Source organism: Stegodyphus dumicola, chromosome 12 (assembly GCF_044657685.1).
Source record: "Stegodyphus dumicola isolate Sdum_Otavi_A_Nest chromosome 12, ASM4465768v1".
Lineage (NCBI taxonomy): Eukaryota > Metazoa > Arthropoda > Arachnida > Araneae > Eresidae > Stegodyphus > Stegodyphus dumicola.
The window spans coordinates 17,746,391-17,768,201 of record NC_140779.1 but is presented as its reverse complement, the minus strand read 5'-3'; the positions used below and the strand labels follow the sequence as shown (position 1 = coordinate 17,768,201).

Here is a 21,811-nt window from a genome sequence, read left to right as displayed (position 1 = left end):
TACGCCAAAGAGAGTTTGGACTCCTATTTTCCACCCCCAATTTTGAGAGCGAGCACTCCGAGGGCGATCCCGGGGTCTCCAATCCACCAATCCACACAGGAGGACTTTCGACTCGCCGCATATTTAGAGAGCCGCCATCTGCAACGACACTATACATTTTCAAACATCCATGTCTTCTCTGGCATTCGAAACCGGGTTTTTCGGTACCGTAGGTAGGCTCTCGTAACCACTATACCGTCTGGGCGACGATTTCAAATGATAAAAGTGCGTCATGAAAGGGAGAATCATCAGTGCTAAAAGGAATAATTTCTTTCATTTCAAGAAAAAAATTTGCGATGACTATAATGAATATCAAACATAAAATGTATAAACTTATACGACTCATTAGTTGTTACATATACAGTTGTCTTTGTTTTTTATCACTCTAAGTTGTACTGTAGGTAGATCTCGAATTTGCGTTTTAGAATATTAGAGATTCACATTAGAAACGACCGTAAAGCTTTATCAAACGTTTGGCAATTTCATTCATCCCGGTGTGTTATATCACGTTCCGAAAACGTATTCCTGCACACTCGTATCATCCACTCTCCTTGGTAGGAGTCTCAATGAATAAAAAATAATGTTATTTACACTCAAATTATGTCTTTTTTCAAGAAACGTATTGAACCAAAGGTAGCAGTTGTCCCTCTGAATAATTAAAGATCTATGCATATATTCAGCGTCCAAAATACATAAGCGTACGTCCATATACGTGTCTGCGGAACTGTGATTGTGGAGCAGATATAAGCGCACGAGGGGTTTCGGCGATTTATGTGCTCGTGCCTTCATGACATTTGCCATGTTTCTTACAAAAGTTGGGTAAATTTTATAAAATATCATTTAAAATGAGTAGCACGAACATATAGATGATGGAATGAGATGGCGAATTGTGGGTAGGTTGGAGGTAGCCCATTGTGAGCTCAGTGTAACGCTCAGTTCTGTCAGCAATTTGTGGAAACTGTTTTAGGACACTGGATCTATATCGGCAAGGCCTGGAGAAAATCAACCAAGATCCACAACGACGAATGGGGATGGTTACTTGGCACTTTTACCGTGGGGACTCAAGACTGCTACACAGCTCTCATGTGAGCAGTATGCTCCCAATGGAATCCGAGTTTCACGGTCTACAGCTGCCTGATGACTTCCTGAGGTGGGGTAGTATCCCAGAAGATCTGTTTGCGTCCTGCTCACTGCAGCACAAAAGACAGAGCGTCTAGCATCGTGGAGACAGCGTGCACCTTAGCCAAACTTGCCACATGGTTTTATACAAATGAGTCGAGATTCAGCCTGGATTCTCGGCGTACATGTATCTGGAGAGAGATTGGTACACCATACCATCCCTCCCTCATCAGGGAATATGATCAGAACGGCGGTGAGGTGTAATGTTTTGAGCAGGCATTATCTTGAACGGCCACACACCCCTGCATGTGTTTACCAAAGGCTCCCTAGCTGTTATGAGATATAGAGAACAGATCGTAGAGCCCTACGTTAAACTTCCCAAAAGGTTCCCTATGTAAAACATTTTAGTTTGTGTCCTATAATGGACGTAAATGCTCGTCCACATAGGGCTCAACTGGCTTATGATTACATAGAAGGTGAGGATATTCGCCGCATGCATTGCTTAGCCATATTTTCTTACCTTGACCCCATATAGCATGTCCTGGATGCTCTTAGTAGGACAATTTCATCTCGCAGTTGCCCTCCAAGAACCATCTCGCCATCGAAAAACTTCCCTTCTTCAGGAGTTGGACAACTGCTTCATGTCCAGTATTCCGTCACGCTGCGCGACTTATGTTACTGTGAGTATAGCTGGTGGCTGCGCGACCTGCCTGGCTAGTGTCAATATGTGCCATCCTTAACCTTCAATCCTCTCATTCTGCAATAATTTCAGAGTGCCATTGTCATCTCCGACCAACACATACTTCTAACGTGCCTTCAGTTTTCATACCGTGTAAGAGAGCTGATTCTAATCGAGTACGATGCATTGAACTGACATGAACTATCTGGGCTTATGGTTCAGTTACTAAGTTTATTACTGAACTGTGTTCCCGAAGAACTGTGTGTACCACACTGTATTGACTCGCGCTATATGGATAAATTGACATTACGAAATTTATTGTGTCTATTTATTGTATCTGTTATTGTATCTTTATTCTATCTATTTATTGTATTTATTATTACGAACTTTATTGTATCTCACCTACCTATGAACATTGCCATCACCAAATGTAACAATATGTAGTGCTGTATATCCAAATATATAACATCTGTATGATTGCATGTAACCTTGTGTCATACGCAATAAATACGGAAAGGTAGTAACATCGGGGTAATATCATTTTTACTTATAGCGATGATATGGTGCCCCTCTGTATTTGTTCCTGTTCTGTCCTGTCTGTCTGTGAGTGTCAACAAGTTCGTTTGCATATTTTCAACTATTATGTCTCAGTGACGCACAAGTTACATATTTCAGCCCTGATATGGCACTGTATAATCTTGTCGCATACCTCAGCCTTTGTATGGCACTGTAATCTTTCTTTATTATTAATAAATTCCCAGGGAGCATTTTCGCCTTGGTTTAGGCGTCCGGCGCGAAGAGCCCGTATGGCCTCCCCTTTACTATCCAGGAGTGCTCCAGATAACGGTGGGTGTGGTGCTTTACTGATTAAATATTATGGTAGAGGGACAGTGACCACGTCCTCCGTCCCTTGTGACTTGTCTGGCTGTGAGAAGACAGGACAGGACAGGAACAAGTACCACGCCATCGCCATTGACAAAAATGGTATAGCCCTCATGCACTACCTCTCTAGCGTACCGCCCCTTCCACAGGGGACCTGATTACGGTATACATAGGACACAGTACTAACAACAAATAAGACATAGCACGTCATACTGTTACAACATACTTCTACACACAGGGCATAGCATTAACATATTGTTACAGATTATTTACAATGCAAGAAGTTATGTTCGTTTTAGACCTTGTTGGTTTTGGCACCACCCCTTCCACAGGGGACCTGATTACAGTAAACATAGGACATAGCACTAACAACGTATAGGACACAGCGCAACATGCTGTTACAACATATTTCAACACATAGGACATAGCATTATCATACTATTACAGATTATTTACAATGTAAGAAGTTATGTGCATTATAAAGCTTGTTGGTTTTGGCATAGCATATGCTTTATGATACCTATATTTGAATTATGTATTGAATGTTGTACTGCGGTAATTAGGTACATAGTGTTCCATTTGGCCCAAGTTCAATGTTCAGAGTTTAGCGGTCCATGGGTGCACTACTTTAACATGTACTTTGATGAATTATTGCATTTAATGCACTGATAAGCTGTTTCAGTACACATGTGAAATTGGTACGTTCTACCTGGTGTAGATTCTGTTACCTGTTTAAGGTGGTGTTTGAAGCATACCCCATATTAGACTCATTTTCAGTTCGATATCGTAACTTGGATTTTAGACATTCCTGCACTTCACTTTACTGATAATCCCGCGCACATTCAGCCTGAGTAAAAACTTTAAGGCCAGTAAAAATTTTTAAGAAAATATAAAATGAAATAAAAGGGGTTCAAATAATATTAATTATTAAAGTTCATTGATAAGAAATAAATGCTATAAACATAATTTGTAAATACATAATTATGAGAAACATGTGGTTATTTACAAAGTTAGTATTTCTGGCTGAGTAAAAACTTTAAGGCCACCAGTCATTTTTTAAAAATAAATATAATATAATCGTGTAATTACCATTGACACTACCAGCTTGTGACAAAGCTGCAATTTTCATTTTTTTCGTACGTCTTTTTGAAGTATTGGTGATCTTTCTAAAGATGGCGAATGGTAAGAAGTTAACTGATCGTGAAAGAGGAGAGATCGAAGCTTTGTCTTCAACAGGAATGAGTAGTCGTGCTATTGCGATAAAGATAGGAAGATCAAAGACTGTAGTCAACAATTTTTTTTAATTGAAAGACAATTATGGTAAAGAGAATACTGGGGGAAGATCTAAAGCTTTGTGCTCGCGTGATGAAAAAAGAGTTTGCCAACTTATATCTACTGGAAAGTACTCAACCAGGAAACTGATTCCGACAACAGGTTTAAAAGTTTGTCAAAAAACGATTTATAGCACAATTAGAAGGTCTGGAATGTTCATTTATACAGAAAAATTGACTAAGCCTCAGTTACTGCAGACACACAAAATAGAGCGTTTGAACTTTGGCCAGAAATTCATGACCTGGGACAACCAATGGATAGAAATTATTTTTTCTGACAAAAAAAAAAAAAAAAAAAAAGAAAAAGAAAATGGAATTTGGATGGACCAGATGCCTGGAATTTCTACTGGCATGATATAAGAAATGAAAAAGAAATATTCTCCAAGCCGATTAGGTGGAGGGTCCAAGCCGATTAGGTGGAGGGTCTGTCATGACTTGGGGCTGTTTTGCTTACAATGGTGTGGGCTCAATTGCATTCGTTTCAGTTAGAATGAATTCACAAGGATATCAAAATGTCCTAACAAATCATCTTTTGCCAAATGCTGAATGTCTTGCTGGAGAAAATTGGAAATATCAGCAAGACAATGCATCCTTCCATTCGAGTAACAGCACAAAAATTGGTTCCAAGTCAACAATGTTGAAACTGTGAAATGGCCAGGTAGATCACCTGACCTCAACCCAATCGAGAACCTTTGGGGTGACTTAGCAAGAAGCATTTATGCAAATGGGAGACATTTTACATCAACAACAGAGCTGAAATCTACTATCGAAGATGAATGGTATAAAACCGACCCCACCCTTTGTCAAAAACTCGTTTCATCCATGAAAACAAGAATATTTGAAGCAATTCGAAGAAATGGCTCCTACACAACCTTCTAAGAATTTGTAATTTTTTCTTATATGCTATTTTCTATGTTGGCCTTAAAGTTTTTACTCAGGCTCAAATATTCATCTGTGTGTTCTGTAATATTTTCTAATAATAAAATATTTTCAAATTAATTTTTCTACTTTTTTTACTTTTATTTAAGCTTAATAATTATCAATCAAATGGTATTTTAATTCCTCAGTTTAAATGTTTCCATTTTCTCAAAATTTTTACTGGCCTTAATGTTTTTACTCAGGCTTTAAAACGACTTTTTAATTGTATATCAATTTGCAGTTATAAATGTTATATTCATACCAGATTTACTCAGAGAATTTTCTCATTAATTTTTCAGAAACTCGACACAATGTTCATATTCTCTTAATTCTGCTCACGAATGTCCTTCCATGGGAATTCGCTCGTTTTCCGGTCTCAGTAGTTTCCCATGGCAAAGCGTACATTTTTATGCTATCATTCCGTGTCAATTAGACCTTAACTGCTTGACGATTCGAACGCTTCTGGCTCTGAAATTCCTAAAATTCTTCTAAATGCAATGAATAAGCGATATTTTTCTTGATTATATTTCCAATATAACCCTTTAAACCTTATACCTCTACTCTATTTTTCTCTCAATATATATCCAATCTGAAATCGAATCCATCGAGAGCCGACGGAGGATTTCGTGTGTAATGAATCGAAAAGGCATCCTTCTATGCAGAATTTTACGCCCATACCTTTGGAAGATGAAAGACAATAAACACACTAAAAAAAATTAAAACTGCCTTCTAATAGAATATTCAACTGGCTAAGCTAAAATGCCTTTAACGTAAAGTACATCCAACCGTTAATTTTAACAAAAATTTATTGTAATTAATAAAAGAAGTTTCTAACGCTATATATTAAATACCTGTTACAGAATCGTTCAGCTTTCTTTAGATTTATTAATTTTTAAATGATCTAATGATGCATCTTAATTAATGTTCCTGATGTGTAAAGCTATATTTATTAACTGGAAAGAAACACGCCCATTTAAAAAGAAATTTAGAGATCAAATATAAGTCTCTCTGGTTTAGAAGCAAAATTAATTCACAAATTTTGGAGAAGCAACAGTCATATAAATTCGTAAATCAATAGCGCATCAAAGCGAAAATTAATGTAGTGCCATCTGTGAATAAAAACTGTAAAGAATGGGAGAATTAGAATTAACCACAAAAAATTAATTTCTGTGAGTGTCAAAGGCTTCAAAGAAATCCGGTCAACTGCTTAAAGAAGATTTATGAGTAATTTTATAGAACCAGTGTCAAAGTGATAGTGACCAAGTATCATTAACAATCGAAGCGTTTTTTTCATCTATCTATAAAAATCATTGTTTGATTCTTAAAAAATTCACTTCTGATTTTGATTTTGGGAAGAATTTATAGCGTATTTTGTCAATGGGATTTGACCATACTGGCTGAGCTAAAAGCATTAAAATTTTATTGTATACCAAAGAATAAGAACCTTTTTTTTTTTTTTTCGAAAAGAAGAAATAAAGAAATCTTCGATAACCGATCATAGTTGGTCACTCGATCACAATTTTGACTTTGCTTCTGTGAAAATTATCCCCAAAATATCATCCGTAAATCTAATTAATTTATTTTAAGTCTTTCCCATTCACAAAATTTACCTTCTTAATCGATGACAGTAATTCCAATTCAATTCTTACCAATACTTTCAAAATTCTTATATATTATTTTCTTAGCTTTTTTCTTTCATTGCATTTCTTTAGTGATAGCCATAACTTTAATCTTAAATTTACTCCGTCCATCAATTTCCCAGTAAAAATTGTTCTTGTTTCTGAAGAAGAGAGACTTATGTCTAACCTCCTTGGTAGTCTATAAAATTTTATTCAAATTCTACGCCTTTCAAAATCTGCCTAGTTATACTAAAAACTTTAACATAAAAAATTAAGATACTAAAAACTTTAACATAAAAAATTAAGGAAACATGGTACAACTTGTTGAAAAAATATTTTCTTTTAATTCAATATTACGATTTCCCTTTTCATGTATCAGCAGGCCTTCTGCTGTACAATTAAGTTTAAAATTCTCATGATGTTGATTAATTGATAGTGAAATAAAATCATAAATGTGCATTCGAACTCAAACATAAATTAATGTCATTTCGATGATAAATCAAAATACGACATTTTTGCAATGTCGTGACCGTCACATTTAAAATATATGTAATTTTCGTACCTGTTTGCAGATTACTTAAAAACTGCCTATTTTAGAAAAGAAACCAACCTGGAGTAATCTAAGAGCCACTTAAGCTGAATCGATTATTTCTCAAAATCGATTTCTCTGAACCGATTTTCAAAAATGTCGATTATTTTTGCACTGAAATGAAAATATCTTGGATAAGTTAACATGCAAGTACTTCTCTTTTAAATCAGTTGCTAATTACAGAAATTGGTGTGAACGAAGAAAAAACGAAAGTAGACTACATGTAACTATACAGATCCAATTTAATCGCATTTATTTTATCATTACTAATATGATAATTATTTTTGACGCTCATTTATTTGATATTTTTACATCCCTCCCCCAGGGTGGCAAGCAATTAAAAACAGAAAGATGTAAAAGTTTAAAACTAAAGTTTAAATCTGTGAATAAAAATAATAAACTGTGTATTGTAAATGTGATGTTGTTTTCTGTTAAGCAGAGAATCGTGGAATAATTTATGCCACTTTAGTGGAAGGATTTAAAAAGCAACATAAACATTAAAGCGGCACATATATAATTGTAGACGAATTGTTAGTATTGTAAATAAATTCTACTTGAAAAGCTGCCTTTCTATATTTATAGTCAAGGTTATAACGGAGAAAAGAGGCTTAATTACTAAAGAAAACTCTTAGAGCTAATTACCTCTCAACTAATTTTGTTTGTCATTCGAAAGCCAAACAAATAAATGAAAAAAAGAAAATTTTTTCTGCATAATTTAATTAAATTCCCCTCAGTAGAACTTCACACTTGTCACTAACATACGATTTACTTGTGAAAGAAAGGCAGAATATTTTGATATACTGATTTGATTAGTTAGTAGAAAAGATGCCAGTTTGAATATATACCATTTCACTCTATTATTTAAACATATCTTTGTAATGAAAATAGTATCTTCATTTTTTTTTCAAACAATTTACTCAAAAGATAATGTAATAGTTAAAATTATTAAAGAAACAACCTTGTATTTGTCATAGATTTAAACCCCCCAAAATCAATCGATTTCAAGGGCAAAAAGGTCCCTCTTCATCAGGAGCAAAGAAATTCGCAAAGACTGGAAAGCAGCGTCGTAATGGTCGTGTTCATACCCTACTGCAATAAAGCAAACAGGAAGGTAGCGCCATCTGCCGGCAAAATTTGTAACGAAAATTGAAAATTAAGCTAAGTTAATAGAAATTTAAAAGTGGTAGGAAGCATTAGATTGGACTAAAGTCATTAAACAAGCTAAATCTTTGTGAATGTGAAAAGCTTCAAGAAAATCTAATTCACCAATGTGTGTGTGTGTGTGTGATTATGGCAAAGCCTTGAGGGCTATCTGCCTAAGGGGAGGGATGCCTTCGTGGAGGACTTTCTAAGGGAAACTGGCTCGTATACACGTTACACATGGGGAAAACCACGAAAACGCCCATGCAGCCAGCCCGTTCGCGGTATTCGAACCTCGGACCGAACTACCAGTGTTCAGCGACTTTACCGCTCGGCCGCTGGATACTTCACCAATGAAAAAAGTTTTTTGGATAATTTTTGCAGATTCACAGTCAAAATTATGGTTATGCTCCCAATTATGATTACCTACCGAAGAGGTTAATTTCGCCTTTTTGGACATAGGATTCGTGTTCCTTGATACGAAATTTCAACACTTTTTTTGCTTCTGTTGAAGAGGGACCTGTTTGCCCTCGATATCGATTTTGCCTAAATCTGAACTAAATACAAGGTTGTTTCTTTACAATTTTTATTATCATTAAGAACTTTGTTGTACTTCCATTTCATCCTTTTGTTAGTTATAAAATGGCACGGATTCCCTAGAAGTTCAATTTTCAAGTAATTTTTTCTTCTGTCAATAAAATCCATCGTTCTTTTCTTAAAGATTCCATTTCTGCTTTTATTCTTTGGAAATTTATAGCATATCGTGTCAATGTGCTTTGAAATATATCAACCAAACTAAGCGTTTAAGTTTCGTATCAACAGGTCCCTCTTGAACAGAAGCAAAAAAATTTACAAGACGGCCAAATTAAAAGAGCGTTGAAATTTCGTATCAAGGAACATGAATCTTATGTCTGAAAAGGCGAAATTAACAAGTCTTCGAAAGGTAATGATAGCTGGGAATTGAATCATAATTTTGACTTGGGATCTGCAAAAATTATCCAAAAACCGTCTTCCGTTGGCGAATTAAATTTTCTGCAACCTTTTCACATTCACAAAGATTTAGTTTGTTTAGCTAATAGCTTTAAATCCAATCTAGTCCTTCCTAAAGCTTTTAAAATTCTATTAACTGAATTGTTCAAATTTCGTTACAAATTTTACCGGCAGATGGCGCTACCTTCCTCCTGGCTTTATTGCAGTAGGGTGTAACTAGGACCGTTATGTCCATGGCTTTGCAGTCTTGCAAATTCTTTGCTGCTGATGAAGATAGACCTGTTTGTCCTCGATATCGATTGATTTTTTGTCTAAATCCCCGCTAAATACAAGGTTGTTTCCTTACTAATTTTAAGTTTTACTTTGGCGTATTTCTCTTCTGATCTGATAATGTATATTTATTTTGCATTCTCTTTCTTTTCCAGGCTTCCAGATTTTGATCAAACCCCCTATAACAAACAGTTCAAAAAATGGTGCTCCGAGCAGAGAATCTCGGAGAGTAATGGTTATGTGCAAACACCAGCACTTCATTTCGTCCGAGATGCTGCGTACGCGTTCGCACATGCGTTATCTAGCATTCGCAGCGCCAAATGCAAAAATGACGAGGGGCTCTGTGATGAGATGATGACGATTGATGGACGAGAGCTCAAAGAACGCATGGAAAAAGTGCACTTCAAAGGTCAGTAACTTAAGAATATAAATAGGTCACTTAAATATATAAGTAGCATATATAAATAGTCATACCTTAAATCTAGCCGTGACTTCTTTACGCTGCATGTATACCATAACCAAATACACTAGTATAGTTTGACCGCCTCATCTGCGACCATGAGCTCAAAAACGCATGCGCCGTTCGGACCGAATTATTCTCAAAATAGTGTGGAACGATCCCCATCTTTCCACACTATTGTTTCCTTCTAGCATATAAATTCTCTCTTCCCGAAGGTTTGCATGTGACTTCTCACGCGCAGGAAGTAATAACGCCCCTTTTGGACAAGTCTATGTGTATTGGCAGAATGCCAGCCAAGGTTGCGTTTGAGACGGTCGAACTGATCATAATGATTTAAAAGGGAATTGAATCCGCAACGTGTCATTAAGAATATGAGCGCAAAATTACAGAAACCATCTTAATAACTTTTTACTTTTAAGTTTTCATCCTATTAACTCAGCAAATTCACTGTCTAATAAGTTGGTTTTGCCGATGATAGCTTTCGTGGAGTATTATGCCAGTGTTTATTTGTGTTCTCGGTGCTATCCACATAGACAGATTCTACCAAGAATGCGTACTTAGCATATCCTTGACTCTTTTATTCTTAGGAAGAATTTAATATCGACTTTAAAAAAACTCTAGAAGAATTATCTTCTAGTCTTGTGAAACAAAAAGAAAAGTCAGAAGAAAGGTGGGTGTATAAGATCCTTTTATTTGAACTCGAAAACGTAGCAATGACCCAACTTGGGTTTACAGAAGCCAACACTTCTGGCTTAACTTGATTGAGTAACGTTGAACTAAAATCAAATGTAACAGATTAGCCTAATGGCTCACAGCATAAAGTAACGCGAAGGAAAGGCTCTGGTTTGTACACTGACTACCAATAAGTATTTGGACACCTGTGATAGAAGAGAAAAACTAACTTTATTCAAAATAAATAGTTGGTAGAGCCTCCACGAGAGGTAATTACAGTGTGGACCCTCCGGAGCATACTTTCCACAAGTCTTTGTTTGACAGCTAGTGGTATTTTCTTCCATTCGGCTTGGAGAAGACATAGAAGTTCCTTCACCGATTTTACACGGGTAGTGCACCCCTGAATTCGGCGATGCAACTCGTCCCAGAGGTTCTCGATAGGGTTCAGGTCTGGACTCTGGGCAGGCCAGTCCATTCGATGAACTCCATTGGCACCATAAAAAGCCTTGGTTAACGTCGAAACATGACAACTAGCATTGTCGTCCTGAAAGTAACAGGGGTCCAACCCGTAAAACTGCCACAACGTGGAAAGCACATTGTCATCCAAAATAGTGCAGTAGGCATCGGAGTTGAGCTTACCATGAATGGGGACCAAGGGTCCCAGCCCATACCAGGAGAAACACCCCCAAACCGTAATTCCACCTCCGCCGAACTTGACTGTTGGCACAATGCATTCTGGCAGGAGACGTTCTCCAGGTAGACGCCAGACCCAGACCCTGCCATCCGAACGGTAAAGGGTGAACCTTGATTCGTCACTCCAAAGAACCCGTTTCCACTGATCTACGGTTCAATTTCCATGTGCTTTGCACCACATTAACCGAGCAGCGCGGCTGGACTTTGTGATCAAAGGCTTATGGGCAGCAGCACGACTATAAAAACCAAGCAGATGTGCTTCCTTACGGATGGTATTCATTGAAACAATACTCCCGGATGCCTATTGAAACTGTGGCTGTGGAAAATGAGGGCTATCGGTTGGGTGCGGTTCTTCCGAATTTCTCTGAACAGCACTCGTCGGTCTCTATCTCCCAGTTTCGTTGGTCTGCCGACTCGGGGCACATTCCGACAATCACCGCTCACCTTCCACTTCTTAATCACATAGGCCACTGTCGATTTTGGGTACTTCAGATCGCTAGATATGTCCCTTAAGGATCGGCCACATTTGTGATACCCGATAATTATACCTTTCTCGAAATCAGAGAGCTCCGAACTGCGAGGAATCTTGAATGCGACTAAAGCCGATGCTGTTTCCTACACGATATATACCGGCGGAGTCCGTGATGTACCTTAGGACCGCAGATATCGTCATTTGCATAGGTGTCCAAATACTTATTGGTAGTCAGTGTAGAAAATGAATGAGACAAGCATAATGGCTAGAAGCACTCATCGCCACAGAATCAAATCGCTAATAAGTCCCGGTATAACATGGCGTCAAATAGGAAAGTAAGTTGTAATATCAACTTGCGAAAGTTTCACTTAAATAATACCTCTTTCTCCCTCAATCTAAAAAATCTGATGTATGCTTGTACGTGGTGTGTGTGGTGCATTTAATTATGGCAAAGCACACTAGGGCTATCTGCCTAAGGGAAGGGATGCCTTCGTGGAGGACTTTCTAAAGGAAACTGGCTGGTATACACGTTACACATGGGGAAAACCACGAAAACGCCCATGCAGCCAGCCCGATCGCGGGATTCGAACCTCGGACCAGTGTGACTCTACCTGTGCTCAGCGACTTTACCGCTCGGCCGCTGGTGGGCCATGTATGCTTGTACAGAATATTAAATTATACGCACTTTTTCTTGCAGTTCATTTAAACTTCTTGGATTAAATTAACTCTACTTCGTCGATAGCACATAAATCACAATAGAATAAATGCACTTTTTAAAATTCACTATATTTGTTTAACATAGCAATACTCTGGCCCTAGTTTCATTTAAAAGCGCTACATTTTAATCATTATTTAACTCAGAATTCACAAAATTTATATAATATTAAGAATTATCTAATCGTTGCCACATGTTCAATTCAAATATTATAATAAATCTAAAACAATGTATAATAGAAATTAAGAAAGAACAACAGCAAAAAAAAGGAAGAAAACGTTTTTCGGAGGCGAATTTATTTCTCATTCAATTAATTCAGTTCTCACTTCGCGACAAGGTAAATATCCATAAAAACTCAAGATGTCTGTATAGAAAATTACGAAGTAAATCTTAAACACTTATTTCCTCGAAAAAATTCCAGAATGTATTAAGCATGGTTTAATTCGCGATAATAAAAGAAGGCGTTATCTTTGTTGTTGCGAAGCTTACTTTCTCTAGATTGGCAACAAATGTACTATTCTGTTGTTTCAAATGTAAACAAGCAATGGCCGACATGGCAAAACTTATTAGCGGCACTTAAACAACTTTTAAATTGTTCATAATTCTAAAAATATTGCATACAGGTTTACTAAAAGCATAAAAATCTTAACCGGAAAATAAGAACAACATAATAATTTTTAAAGTAACAAATGTACAATTTACAAACATATAAGAATAAAGAAACTGAGATCACTGAGCCAGGTAACAGAGTGGATATATATATACACATATTTATATACGTTTGGTGCAGCCGACTGTAACCAAAACACGAGGTGCGCATCTACATGTTATAGCAGTCCTATATACAAAATTTCAACGTTCTGAGGCTACTCGTTTTTGAGTTATGAGAGATACATTTATACGTACGTAAGTACGCACAAGACGCCCCGAAAAATTCTCTTCAGAATTAATTTTAAATTAGTTTTACTATTTTTGGGGAGGGGAGAGAGTCCTTTATGCTGTCCTTACGTACAGATGTCAAGCAAAAACATCGTTAAATTGCATTCGATAGCGGTGAAAATGGATATTTTCTTTGAAATATGATGCCTGAAACTTTTCGCGATTACAGTACTTCCTTTTTACTTCGTACAAGGAAGTAATAAAAGATTAAATTCTATCATGAAACAAGAAAAATGTGAGTGAAATGAGAATAACAGAAAAGGGATTGAATTTAAAATTAACTATTAGTGAAAAATAAACACATAAATCCTCACAACCTGTCAGTGGTGGCTTTGTGAATATGCTCAGTTCAACTTTCAGTTTTGACTCAGTTAGCCAGAAGATGGAATCCACGGGACTTGTATAAGTCTTCGCTTACTATTTATATCGCATGCGAACTTTCATACCAAGGGATTTTAAGTACCCGTAGTTGAGAAAAACACTAAAATCACATCTGTGCCTCTCTCAGAACTTGGGCATTTTTTTGCGGGAGCAGTCTTTACTTACCATTTTAGTAAGTGTGTAGGGGTTATGAACGCTGGTGTTTGAAAGCCTTCTAAAAAATAATTATCCTGTGTACAATAGAGTTCCAGCAATCATGAATAACACGCGAAATGTAGCAAAGCATATAAATTTATAATTTTATAGTATGAGGAATGTAACATTTTCTTGGTGTCTTTAATTTTTTTAAATGAGAAGATAATTTCTTCTTCGAATATACACAGCTTCAGTCTACTAATACTTTCAAAATATTTACGGAACTCTTTGGTTACCATTTTTCATAAAACCTTCGAAACTATTTTTACAGCATCTTCATCTCATAAACCTCAAAGAAATCCTTTAAAATCCTCGACGAAGGTATCCCTCTCTTTAGGCAGATAGCCATATTTCAGAAGTCAAACAACAAAAATCAGCGTTATTTACAAAATTTTCACAGGACTAGTTTCGATGGTTTTACCGAACCACCATCCTCAGCTGCAGAACCGCAAATCCTGAGCTGCAAAACCGTATTTTGCGGTTCTGCAGCTGAGGATGGTGGTTCGGTAAAACCATCGAAACTAGTCCTGTGAAAATTTTGTAAATAACGCTGATTTTTGTTGTTTGACTTCTGAATTAATATTTATTCGGCGTGTTATTGTGTCTTAATTAAATAGTATAATGTTAATCTCGACCGCGAGGCTTGTAGATCTTTCACCACATTACTGCAGCCTTGTCTGCGAAGCTCGGGTCGCTTGCAGTAATTTTGTGACTGAGTTACCAAGAAACGTTGACTGTGCTTAGTAAGTTGTTTAAGTTAAATATCTCCGTTGGACTCCAGGTATTTGTAGAATGGAATCTATACCATTATTTTGGTAACTATTATAAACTCAAATCAAGGTAAGTAAGTTTGTACATTTAATTTATGCTATATTAAGTTTTATATAATTTTCCGAGAGTGGCAAATAAAATTTTGTTTTATAGTTGATTTGTGTTTTTGTATTGATAATTCAGAAATATAAGACGCAGTAATTCACAATAACCGTTAGATGTTAAGAACTATAGCTTTAACCTAATAACGTTTTTCACATTATAGAAATTATAAAAGTCGCTATTAAAGTAACAAAACTTTTAGGAGAAAGTAAGGTAAAAGGTGCTTCAAAGGATGCTATGAGGAGATATTTCACAATAGAAAGTTCCTAAAAAAGTCTTTGAACATAAAATGGAAGCTTCTTCTTCATCTATAGTATCCCGTTACAATGAGCATATTTTAATTACATTTGCAACGTAGATTATTCGGACTATGGAGAACAAGATACAAAAACATAAAAATAGCTCAAATTTTCTGCACTTGTTCGCACGTCTGACAAATATTTAATATTTTACATTCGCTTTTCCCTTTTGTTTGCTCGCTTTACTTTTTCTTCATTATGTCTTTTATCAAACATTGTCATTATTATCATCACCTTAATTTATTTTTATTCATTATTGATACTGTGAACTTTATACACGCTTTTGTTCTAACTGGCCCGCCAATGGCAGAGCGGTAAGTTCGCTGAACTCTGGAAATTCGACTTGAGTTTCCAATCCTGGCAAACGGTAGATTGCATGAAGTTGTCGTAACCTGTCTGCGTGTAACATAAACATAGACCTCTTTCACTTAAAAGGTCATCCTCGAAGGCATGCCTTCCTTTAGAGAAATACCTTTTTTGTAATTAAATATCCAATCCAATCTATTCTGATTGCTCTGTTTTTGAGAGAAACTGTATTTGTTCTAGACAATCGATTATATCTTTTCGTTTCTAAATTTTGTATATATATTCTTTGAATATACGCATAGCGCAAGTGGTTATAATTTAAGTTCGTATTTCTGTAATTACGAGACTCTGTTTATTCTGATTACAGAATCAGTCGTTTATAAGGACAGCAATGTTGCGGCAAAGCCAGCGAAGTATTAAAAATAACATTACCCTTTTTCTGAATGGCATCACTTACGTTTTTGTATTCATAAATGTCTTTTGCTTGTTCCATGTTTATGTTAGGAAATAAATAAGTATAAAATACTATCTTCTAATATCTGGTGCCGAAAACCCCATTTACGAAACAGGACCTTGAACTTACACTTCCTACTGTTGGATTATTCTTACTGAATTATTTTACTTCCGACATTGAAACTTAGGATGGTGGGAAAGAATGATAGGCTCAATTAAAAGATGCCTTCGGAAAACATTAGGTAAGGCTGGTTTGGATGACGCTGGTTTGATCACTGTATTATGTGATATTGAAGCCGCTCTTAACAGTAGACCGATGGTCCACGAATACGGAATAAAAGATGGCTCTGAGGAAACTTATTATTAAACCTTCGCACTTCCTCATAGGAAAGAAATTAACTACTATTCCTTCCAGCCCCACAAATCCTGAAACAAATTTAAATCGTATGTGTAAGAATCGTCAACATTTGATGGACTCCTTTTGGAAAAGATGGCGAAAGGAATATTTGATGGACTTGCGTACATTTCATCAAGTGCGGAATCCATCTGAAAGAAATAAAATACGGAAAGGGGACATTGTCCTACTACAAGAAGATGTTAGACCTCGCCACACCTGGAAAAAGGCCCGTGTTGAGGAGCTAATCCTTGGCCGCGACAAGAAAGTCCGTACTTGTGTTCTGCTCACCAATGGACATGCCATTACCCGACCTGTGCAGCTGGTCATCGCCCTGGAGGTTGACCAGGGTGGGGAGAATGTTGCAGCAAAGCCAGCGAACTATTAAAAATAACATTACCCTTTTTGTGAATGGCATCACTTACGTTTTTGTATTCATAAATGTCTTTTGCTTGTTCTATGCTTCATGTTTATGTTAGGAAATAAATAAGTATAAACTACGATCTCCTAATAAGCAGCTTCTCAGAAGACTTAAAATTTTCCTTTAGTGCTTACGAATTAACTTTTTACGAAAGAAAAACTAGGAATTCAGAAACGGTTTAGGATTAGGGTCTTTATGGTATTAGGATTAGGAATACTTTATACGCTGCAAAACACTTAAGAGTTATCCACCTAGAAAGAGGAACTCCCTCGTGGAGGAGTTTTTAAGGAGATTTTGCTCGTATTCAAATATATTTTCAAAATGCTTAAGAAAGCCATAAGAAACTTTTCAAATGATCGTGTGGGCCTACATCCCAATTGTCGCCTTTTGCTAGCTCCTTCTTAGATGTTCCACAAGTGAAGGCGCCTGTTCGCCTCCACAGCGGACGCATCTTAATTGGTGACCAGTTTAACTTGGGGATGGGAGTTCTGACAGTAGAAGCATTCTGCGATTCCGGTACTGGCTTTGTATTTTGTTATTTGGGATTTTAAGTGCAGAAGATGCTATAAAATGTATGTGCACCTAGATCAGTGGTGCCCAAACTTTGGCCTCGCGCGATCACATTTTGGCCTATCGTGAGCTCATTTCCAAAACATAAACATTTTTAGACATATTTCCAGTCTTGTGTGATACATCTGAAACACTAATTTCGGCAAATAGGTTTGAAATGAATAATAATATTGGTTGAACTTAATGGAAATCAGAGAAGCGGAAGTTAAAATTTTTTTTCAGTGCATTTAGGTTTTCCGAGTATTTCTCTGTTTCAATTGCCTTGTGGTTAACTGAAAAGCAGTTACAGTCCCAGTCAATTGAAAAAGTGTTTTATCTTTTCCCTGGAGATCTTCGCTCAGTTTGTCCAATTTAGCTGTTATATCCGTGAGAAAATACAGATCAGATAACCAGTTATTATCGCCCAATTCTTTATAACTTTCGTTTCCGGTTTCCAAAAACTGCTTTATTGGCGAAAGAAGTTCTACAAGTCGTTGAAGTACTTTTCCCCTGCTGAGCCATCTAACATCGGAAAGAAGAAATACGATTCCATGTTCGCTATCAAGTGCATCAGACAGTGATCAATTATTTTATAACATTTAGCAAGATATCTCGGTGCTATTCCGCAAAACATTTGCAGCGAAAATGCATACGCAAAAGCGCCAAATCTAGAAAACGCATCCATTTAACAGCGCGCCAAATCTAGCGCTGATTTCAGATTACGTAAGTTTATATAGTTCTATATTTCTTAAGACGCCATTGAAATACTAGTTTAAGTTTTAAATCCTTTTTTGATTTCAAATCCTTTTTTGATATCCTATGGATTTAACAATTTGGGGATTGCCCAAGACGAAAAGTCTGCAATATAATTTTGAGTAAAGTGCAGAATCACTCACTGCTTGACGCGTTTTTTAAGAATTGCACATACTCGATATCCATGTACACAACGACCTATTTTCACTTAGAAAAAAAATCCCAGAATTGCACAAAAATGGCACTGCTCACACCCTCGACTTTATCTATGTACACATCGACCTATTTTTACTTAAAAAGCAAAAGAAAATTGACAAAAATCCAGTTGTTTGTAATTCGCCCTTGAAAATTGAGGGAAATTGACCCTTGTAAAAAACGGCAAACAAGTAAGTGGGCGATTCTGCACTTTACCGAGAATTTTTTTTCAAAGAAAAGGCATCATTCATTATAGAAATAGTTTGGCGATTTTTTCCGGCCCTCGAAGCCGAATAGTACCGATATCTCTTATGATTATAAATGCTTACCATATTTTAACAATTAAGAAATATAAATGAATGGTTATTTTTAAAATATTGTTTGTTCATAGTACCTAATCGGGCTGGCGAGCGCATACAAAACGATAGGCGAGAACATTTGTGCTCGGGAGCACAAGGTTAGATACCGCTGATCTAGGTTACCTTTTCTAGGGATAATAATAGGGGAAATTTTTTTCCCTTTTTTACTCTGCTTATACTTTTCAACTGGTCAACTCGATTTACTTGAAATCTCTCCTTAACAAGCTTACCAGGAATCTCTGCAACTTCCATATTCTTCTAAGGTCTACGGAAACCAACTTCAAGGCTCCTGTTCTAAAATAATGTATAAGTGGTATTCAGTGCTATTGGCTATCAAGGCTATGTTACTTGAATGTGGGGAAGCCATGGGAATATCTGCCTAAGCGGAGGTATATCTTCTGGAAGGAAGTTCTTAGGAAAACTGGCTAGTGTTAACGTTACTCTGTGGATTCATTAGGTTATTCTGAAGCAGAAGACATGAAAAATCACCAATGCCTTCTCCGGGACTCGAACCTGGACCACTCGAATAGGCGCCGAGTGTGCTACCGTTACTTCACGAAGGCATGCAAAAAGTATGGGAAAATTACCTTATATTATTTAGTTATCATTGCCAAAAGCTGGGATCATCTCTAGCTCGAGTATTGCTATGTTTTGTTAAAAGTTCAGGTAAAATGAAAAGATTGTTTTAAAAGCATTCGCAAAGTCTTTGTCGTACTATCGCAAACGTAGCGATAACTCTCTATGTATCTGCTAGGGTTATATTAACGAAGTTCCAGTATTAGACTATGTAAACCCTTATAAAGCATTATTTGTTTCAACGCTTTCAACATTCTAAGAGCTTTTAAACAAATGCTGTTATTCTGACGAAACAATTGTATTAAGGGGACTCATACATCTTAAAACCCATAAGATCTTCGAAAATGTGACTGTTGCAAGAATTGGGATACCTTATTTATTTTAAAAGCAATTACTTCCAACTTTTTACAGCTGACTACATAATATAATATAGCTGCTTTCTGAAATAGTGATCAGAAAGTTTGTGTTGCCACAAATATTTTTATAATTTAATCCGCTTTTTGACAAAAATTTTCGTCATGTTTCCACCTTGCGCTCACAGTTTAAAACATTCTGTTGCGTAATTTAATTCCATATTTAATATATAGCTTTTATAACATTTGGAAACTACTGTGAACCGAAAATTCTAAGAATTTCATGTTAAATTTTTATTTTATTTGGAGTCAAGTTTATAAAATGTATTTTATAAAAAAAAATCTGTAATATTTTCGTCCATAAACGTTTTTAATATTAAAATATTCATCAGATTTTTGGTTCAGTTAAAAAATAGGGCTCATATAAAGAATTCCATCACATTTCAAGTATGTACGAGTACCATTAGCCATTTTTAAAATATCGTGCGCGCAAGGTGGAAACGTGATGAAAAATTCTGTCACAAAGCGGATTAAATTACAAAAATATTTGTGGCAACACAAACTTTCTGGTTACTAGTTTCCAAAGCAGCTATATTATGTAGTCAGCTGTAAAACGTTGGAAGTAATTGATTTTAAAATAAATAAAATATCCCAATTTTTGCAACAGTCACATATTCGAAGGGTGTTAAGGGGTTTAAGGTGTATGAGCCCCCTTAAAAGAATACCATTTTTTAATGTTAGAACCATTCTTACAAGCTTATCCATATTTGTCAAATAATGCAAAATTCACACACCATGAAGTTATAAAACCTCTGTCCCATTAAAGGTTTTCTATATTTGGATTTTGTATAACAATTCTCTTCTTCCGGGAACTGAACCCACAATTTCCACGTCTACGAACGAATGCTATGACGACTAAAATATCGAAACCATTAAATGTTCTTGCCATTAACTTTTATTAATGGAACGAGTGAATTACTAATTCATGAGTTATGTTTCATATAGTATAAAACTTATGCGTCAAGGTTCTTAAAACGTTATTTGCATTGAACGCGTTTTTTATTGATATTTTTTTCTTTCTTGTTGTTAATTTTTGACCGGATTACTACAAAAGCATGTTGTGCAAATTAAATATATTCTGTTGAAATTTTTTAAAAATCCTGTTTTTAAAGTGTTAACTACAAGTGTTTAAGCCTGGTTTTCAATTATCGCTTTGCTCTCTTTAATTATCAAATCAATTAAAAGAGCTGTGAATTTACTTTCAGTGGTAAATGCCAGTTTATATTCTTCGATGCGTAGAAAATAACAGCAAAATATTGTTAATTGTACGGAATAAATAATTTATATCTTATTTAAATAGTAATAATTCATAAATAAATTGCAATTATAATAATACTTAGGATGAATATAAATATTTCTACTAAATTTGACTTTAATTTTTTAAAAAAATTATTTACGTAATCTATCTGTACTATTAAAATCTGTGCGCTTCGGCCTGTTTTTTTTATTTGTAACATCATCTTCAGAACAGCGGGGAGTTGAGTTTCCAGAGAGGCACCACCAGATTCCAAAAATTTGTGGGAAGACATTTCGACCATTCACATCTTCGTGCGACTTTAATTAGTGGAGATATTAATTAAAAACTCTGAAAACGCTAATTTTTGCACTAATTTTTTAGTGGCAACAGTCTCGCACGCGGGAGATAAAAATGCTTTTTTTCGAAAGGTGTTGCCACTGTTCGCTTTCAAATCGTAGAATTTGTGAATCAAAAATTTGTAAGTTTTAGAAAATATGAAATAAAAATCTGATCTGTACACCACATGACTTCCTTGTACGGAGTATTAAATTGTACGCATTTTTCTTGCATTTCGTTTAAACTTATTAGATTGAATTAAATCTACTTTGCTGACAGTGCATAAACCACAATAGAATAAATGCATTATTTAAAATTCACATTGCTTACCATAGCGACACTTTGGCGCTAGGTTTACTTAACAGTTTTATATTTCGTTCATATTATAACTCAGAATGCACAAAATTTATATCATTTAAAGAATTATCTAATCGATGTCACATGTTCTATTCAAATACTAAAGCTAGAACGATGTATAAAAGAAATTAAGCAAACAAAACAAAAAAGAAACAGTTTTTCGCAGACGATTGAGTATTTCTCATTC

At 35.9% G+C, this 21,811-nt stretch overlaps 1 protein-coding gene across 1 annotated transcript in view; it reads left to right on the top strand.

Annotated features, from left to right (window-relative positions):
* LOC118193513 (metabotropic glutamate receptor 3-like) overlaps positions 1-21,811 on the top strand; it is a 286,303-nt gene that overhangs the window by 207,702 nt on the left and 56,790 nt on the right. The window contains exon 7 of the mRNA XM_085827511.1: positions 9,732-9,985. Coding sequence (XP_085683637.1) covers positions 9,732-9,985 — 254 coding nt within the window. The remainder of the gene's footprint in view (positions 1-9,731; positions 9,986-21,811) is intronic.